The sequence below is a fragment of the Coregonus lavaretus genome (genome assembly GCF_964263955.1).
Source record: "Coregonus lavaretus genome assembly, contig: HAP1_SCAFFOLD_4353, whole genome shotgun sequence".
Classification (NCBI taxonomy): domain Eukaryota; kingdom Metazoa; phylum Chordata; class Actinopteri; order Salmoniformes; family Salmonidae; genus Coregonus; species Coregonus lavaretus.
The window spans coordinates 17,501-24,482 of record NW_028161017.1 but is presented as its reverse complement, the minus strand read 5'-3'; the positions used below and the strand labels follow the sequence as shown (position 1 = coordinate 24,482).

General features: G+C 45.9%; 1 protein-coding gene across 1 annotated transcript; it reads right to left on the bottom strand.

Moving 5' to 3' along the window:
- Positions 1 to 894: 894 nt before the first annotated feature.
- LOC311121202 (gliomedin-like) lies at positions 895 to 6,461 on the bottom strand (the record flags this gene model as incomplete). Its single annotated transcript, XM_084195720.1, has 11 exons — positions 895 to 1,360; positions 1,690 to 1,840; positions 1,951 to 2,076; positions 2,207 to 2,293; positions 2,580 to 2,711; positions 3,048 to 3,140; positions 4,271 to 4,360; positions 4,722 to 4,748; positions 4,909 to 4,960; positions 5,494 to 6,023; positions 6,266 to 6,461. 11 exons carry the CDS (start codon positions 6,459 to 6,461, stop codon positions 895 to 897), a joined length of 1,950 nt encoding a protein of 649 aa, XP_084051846.1.
- Positions 6,462 to 6,982: the final 521 nt, after the last annotated feature.

Genomic DNA, 6,982 nt, shown 5'->3' with positions numbered 1-6,982 from the left:
ACAGATTTCCAATATAGGTATTTTTGAAACATTTTGCTCTCTGCCAGGGATGCTGGTCATGGTAGGATCCAAGTAAATATGGAAGTGCATTTCTGATACATATTTTGTCATGCAGTCACAGGGAAAGTCAAGTAAGGACAATACAGCTATAAATAGTATTAACTCCACAAAAAGCCAGGTTTCCAGGGTAGACCTTAAAAAAGGGTTACATTTTCCAAATAAATATATATACAAGTGAGACACATAAAAACAGAATATATAACAACAAAAAAATCGGTCAAACGGTTAGTAAGTGTCCTTACAAAAAGATAATTCCACGATCTCATATGGAAAACAGTACAACAATTGTATTATAATGATCTATTTCTTACTCTGATAAGCCCTTATTCAGTTAAACTGTAAATTGGAAAAGGTACAGTGTGTGCATCTTTGGAAGCTGTAATCCAATTTAAACAAAACATTTAACAGCACTCACAAAAAGGGTGTTTTGTTTTATCCCAGCCAGCAGTTACAAAAAGCCATTAGAAAATAGTCCTTGTTGAGATGGAATACAACTAAAGAGAAGCCGTACATATTATAAATAAAAAATAACCATAATATTCACAAGTGCTGGTCATCTTTAAGCCCTTTAAGATGATCTGATACAAAAGCTGGCCATCTTTAATCAGAATACCATCAAAACACCCTCAGAATACTGTCAAAACACCATAATACCATCAAAACACCATCAGAATACCATCACAACACCCTCAGAATTCCGTCAAAACACCATCAGAATACCATCAAAACACCCTCAAAATACTGTCAAAACACCATCAGAATACCATCAGAATACCATCACAACACCCTAAGAAAACCATCAAAACACCATCAGAATACCATCAAAACACTGTCTCAGTCATCAGAGATGAAGTGCACCACGTACAGCTTCACGTAGCTCTGATCCCACATGTACAGGTGTCTGTCATTGGGGCTATAGGACAGCATGGCCAGCACCCCGCCAGGTGACCTCAGGTCAAAGGTCACGTTGACCGGTTTCCCCTTCAGGAGGTCGAAGGCGAAGGTCACACGGGTGTCCTTGGTGTCGGTGACATAGAGCACGCCACAGGCCACGAAGACGTTGCCGGCCTTGGTCCTTGGGTAGGTGGTGTTGATGTACGATGTGACGGAGAAGCTCTTCAGGTCCAGCTGGGCCACCATAATGCTGTCGTCCAGGCTGGAGGCAAAGATGAGCCACAGGCCGTTCTCATCCGCCGCCAGCTTGAAGTAGGTCTTGGAGTTGTGGAGAAGGTAGGACAGGTTGTGGTACAGAGCGTTGTCGATGGCCAGGGTGTGGAGACGCTTGGACTGCAGGTCGAACCTGGGGGATGGATGGAGGGTGTTAGAAATAAAGAACATTGTGCACCACGATGTCACACCAGCAGAAGAAAAGAAGACTCTCAGGATCATATACACAGCCATTGACATCACAAAGACAGAATATTTTGCTTAAAGACTTTAATTGCACAAGACCAAAAAGCTTCACCTTGATAGCCCTCTGACAACTATCCATTGTTCTCAGGCAAGTATCTAGTGCGGTAGGAGCTAAGGGGTCAATTGGATTTGAGCAGGATACCTGGCCAGGTTTGAGGTTCCAAACTATGGTTCTTTACCTGGCCAGGTTGGAGATACCAAACTATGGTTATTTACCTGGCCAGGTTGGTGGTTCCGGCGATGTGATAGTAGAAGGATCCATTATGAACGGCATGGCCACACCCCTGGTAGAACTTCCTGCCGTCGATGACCTCACTGGTGGCGTTTTGGAATGAGGCGATGCTCTTATACTCCTTCACCGTGCGACCTGGAGACAGATAATCAAAAATATATTTGATTGGTTGTTGTGTGTGTGTAGGAGGTACCAGAGAAGTTCTAAAGATATGTGATTGGCTGTTGTGTGCGTTTGGGCGGTACCAGAGAAGTGTTCGGCCACCCAGATGCGTTCGTCGTTCAGCACAGCCGTGTCTTTCATCCACGTTCCGAATGTACTCTCCATCTTAGATACGTTACGGGGGTTGATCAGAGACTTGATGATGCACTCTGGGGAACAGAAAATAAAACATTAATTGGTTAATTGATTGATAGATTGATTGGTTTGCATATTCAGTCATATTCAGGTTTTGTCTAAGGGTTTTCAAACAAATCCTTCAAGTCATGCAAGTCATTGTACCGTTTTTCTTATTTAGTGGCATCTCTCGTAACTTCCCAGCCTCTTTGGCGGACAGAGTCCCATCGTTTGGTACAGCATGTGACGGTTCTGAAATAGTCAATGATAATCAATGAAAGAAGTGATGATGTTAGAATCAGTAGGAGAGTTGGAGGTGGGTAGGGGAACATTAGGATAGATAGTGACAGGCTGACTCACCCAGGGTCTGGGCAGCATGGATGTGGGGGAGGTAGGGGAGGTGGATACGGTAAGGGAGAAGGGTAGAATAGGGTGTGCAGGGTAGTTACTCGAGGGTCTGGGCAGCATGGATGGTATGGGGTAGGGTAGATACGGGAGCTGGGTAGGATAAGTAGCGGTGTGCAGGGTAGTTACTCACCCAGGGTCTGGGCAGCGTGGATGGGGAGATGGGCCCGGTGGCTCCTGTTTCTGGGGGGCCCCTGGGGTCCTTGTGGGCCAGGAGGTCCAGGAGGGCCAATGGGGCCTGGAGTACCAGGAGGACCAGCTGGACCTGGGGGGCCTAGACAGACCCGAAAGACAAGGATTTTCACAATCATATCGTATTTCAAGTAGAGCTGGCCAGGCATAAACTGGGCATGAAATAGGATATGGCTTGCCCACTCTAATGTTGCAACATATACATGTACCTTAATTGTTGTGCTAAGACCACATCCATTTTCAGTTCTAATGAAGATCTGTTTAGATTTTGCAATAAAGGTATGTGCTGGACCATTTGAGTGTACAATGGTGACGGTACAGCAAGTCTCATCATGGACTATAGGAGTCAGAGTGACATTGTAATTGTGAGGTATCTAATATAGACATTGTCATTTCCGTCCATTCTTACCCTCCAAGAGGACATCGTTGGACGATTGTGTATTTTCTCCTGCGGGTCCTGGGTCTCCTCTATCTCCATTCTCCCCCGGCTCACCTTTCTCACCTGTGAAGGAACACGGTTATCGTTTTTTTATATGTACAGGTGATTTACGAATCCTAACTTGAGACATGGAATGGAACAGGAATCCATAAAGGCCTGATCCAAAAATAAACCCTAGCTTCATAAGATTCTCAAAGACCACAATCAAATGAGTCAAGCTTGTGTAACGTGTCGTGGGTTCTTATATCTGACTTAATGTTTAGAAAAGAGTTCCCACAATGTGAACTAGACATGGGCTTACTAAGTCATCGCTTATAGTCGGTAAATTCCAAGGATTCGTTAAGTCAAAGCCATTCCAGTAAACCATGAACCATTCCATTCACTTCTCCTGGTTTGCTAAAATATTGCCTATTTAGTGCACTACATTTGAGCAGGGTCCATAGAGCTCTGGTCAAAAGTAGTGCACTATATAGGGAATATGGTGTGAATCATATCCTTCCCTCCTGAGGAACGCACCAGTGGGCTGATGGGAGAATGAGGTTTCCGGCCCATTCAAGAGCTGCCCAAAACCAGTCATGAATAACATTGTGGGATAGAAGAGCAGTTCCCTTTCTTCCTCCGTTTCCGGTTCTATGGTGTTTGAATGGAGAGAAACCAAAGCACCCACCACAGTGGAGAACATGATTCATCATTGTGACACCACATATCTCTGGGTAGATCTGAATGGCTGTCCAATGACAGTTGGAATTAAGAATGGGCGAAAGGAAGTGTTATGTATGTGGAGATCTGTGTGTGTGTGTGTGTGTGTGTGTGTGGCTTATCTGCGTATATGTGTGCACCGTGGGGGAATTTTGTGCGTGTGGAAGTGTGTGCGTGCATGCATGTGTGTGTCTGCGGTTGTGTGTGTGTTTCTACACTAGGTGTGTGTGTGTGTGTTTGTGTTTGTGTTTGTGTGTGTGTGTGTGTGTGTGAGTGTTAGGGTGCATGTTATTGACCCTGAGGAGATCTGCTCTACCCTTTCACTGTTCCATTATCTCTCTCTCTTCAGTCACAGAACCAGAAAGAGCCCCAGGTAATGATACATAATGGACAGATCAGATGATGGATAGATAGATACAATGAGGCAGAAAGGCAGAAAATAGAGAGCAAGAGAGATTCTCTCTTTTACTGTAAGAGGGTCTTTCACTTCATACCTCTCTTCCCTCGCTTTCCGTCAGCCCCAGGCAGTCCGTCCAGTCCTGGGATGCCATCAGTGCCATTGTGCCCAGGCAGACCAGGCAGCCCTATCAAACATACATTACAACCCCAGTACTTTACATGGTCAGGCAGGCCTATCATATACAAACACATTACAACCATGCAGGAGTAATATCTGAAGTACAGATGCTTATCCGTGGGGAAAACATTTAGTAAATACACAATCTATAGAAATATCACGTAGATGCTCTGGAAGAGTACTTTGGATGTCACCCATTATGTGGGGGTCAGTTTGTTGTCTGGCATTTTTTCATGGGCACACCAAGTTACTATAATGTGCTTATGGGTCACTCTAGCAAAAAGCTGTGGCATGGCTGAAAAGGGTTTGAGTGATAGCTGAGAGGATCAATGTGAATCATTAAAGTGTTTAATCAGTTGATGACTTACCAGGGGGTCCAGGAGGGCCGGGTGGTCCTACAACACAACACAGAGAGTTCAGAGGACAATAACACACCACACCTTGACTCTGGTGAGAACATGTTTGAAAATGTGTGAAACTCCACAAGAATTCACTTAAGAGTTACAGTAGGGAAGAAGAGGGTGAATTATTATTCTTTTAATTATTGGGACATACCAGCTATGCAGAATCCCTTGGTGCTGTTACAGATCTCCAACAACACTTTGACCTGAAAACAAAACATAAAGAAACCCCTTTTATTTAGGAAGAGAAGAAATGAGATGTATACAGCACATCTATGTTTTTATCATGTATCAACATTTCAGTAGTATACAATACAATTGAATAAATTAAACTACATACAAATGACTGTCCATAACAACAGTCATTCATTTATCTAATCTGTTAAGAGTCTGTTCATTGTTTTTCTGTGACTGTTTGTTCTAGCTGTAACACACAGCTTCTTCTCTTTCAAACGGATCATGTACATAAATGGCAATGCTTACGTCTGAGATGCTCATTACATACCACAGCGCCCATGCACGCACACACACACACACACACACACACACACACACACACACACACACACACACACACACACACACACACACACACACACACACACACACACACACACACACACACACACACACACACACACACACACACACACACACACACACACACACACACACACACACACACACACACACAGTACACACACATGTATACAAAGAGACATGGAGTAGCCTAGCTTACCGGCACCATAGAATAGGTCATCATCATCATCATGTCGTCTTGTATCTCAGTCTTCTGGAAGCCCTTTGTCTTCCTGTGTTTGTGGTTCAGCTCATGTCTCATCTTCTTCCCCATCTCCTTGTCCATCTCCTTGTCCATCTCTTCCCTCAGCCTGTGGTGTAACTCCTCTCTCAACCCAGGGTGTACCTCCTCTTCCATGTCCAGCCCTCCTCGCCCCGTTTCCTGCCCCAGCCCCTGGTGTAGCCCCTGGGTAACCTCCTGCCCCAGCCCCTGGTGTAGCCCCTGGGTCACCTCCTGGCCCAGCCCCTGGGTCACCTCCTGCAGGAGCTCCAGGCTCTCCTGATGATTCAGCTCCCTCAGCTCCAGCCTCAGCTCCTCCTTTAACTCCTGTCGTAGCTCCCTCTCCAGCTCCCGACTCCTCTTGTTACGGGAGTACTGGTACTCCCCCTGCTCCTTCCCCAGACCCCTTTCACCTCCTCCTTCACCTCCTCCTTCACCTCCTCCACGCAGCCCTGCAAGCCACTCTGGGTCTAAGATAAGATAAGATACGATAAGAAATACCTGTACTTGATTAATCCCAGAGGGGTTTATCAATCATTGCATCATCTTTGAAACCCAGAACCAGTGTCAGCTACTCATTTATGTTACGTACGTCTGTCCACGACAGATTCATCATTGCAGTATGTATACACAGCCACAAAGACAAACAGACAACGATCAACAATACAAATAGTAAAAAAACCTCCTCTTAGCTCCGCCAGCCTCCCTGTGCCTTCTGCTGCTGCACCTCCTCGGGGCACCTCCTGGAGGAACTCCACCAAGGCCTTGGTGAGCTCCACGCGGCTCCACAGCTGATTCCGTTGCACCAGGAGCACCAGGAAAGCCACAGTGTTGACCAGCGTCAAGGCACACGTCCCGTAGATCAGCACCCGCAGGGGGACCGACAGGCTGGGGCGTGACGGAAGCATCTCACACCCTCCAATCCCTCCTCCACCTCCTCCACCTCCTCCCCTCCGGGAGTCAGCGACTAGCTTCAGCATTCAGAACAGGAAAATACGGTTAGAGACAGTCCAAGAAGTATATCTTCTCCTGAACGGCCAACAGATTCCAAAAACAGGAAGGGAGAAACTCTTCTTCGAAGACTAGTCCCAGGTCTAGTCGGGTCTAGTGGGCTAGAGCAGAATCCAAGAAATACCCTTTCTCCTAAAGAGGGAGTCTACAAATCCAACAGAATCCAAGAGGACAGAAGTGTATATGTCTACTCCAGACCATAGATACTTCAGGTCTGAGTGAGAAATCAGGTCCAATTACAATCCAACAGAACAGAGTCCCAAACTCTAGGCTGGGTCTGGATGTCGAGTCCTATCTGAAGAAGAATCTGGTCCTAGTGAATCCAAGAGGTTCTGAAGGAGATATGTCCACTCCTGATCTCTAGGTCTGATCTAAAGAGAACAGACTTGGTGGTCTCACAGAGGACACAACGGTACTC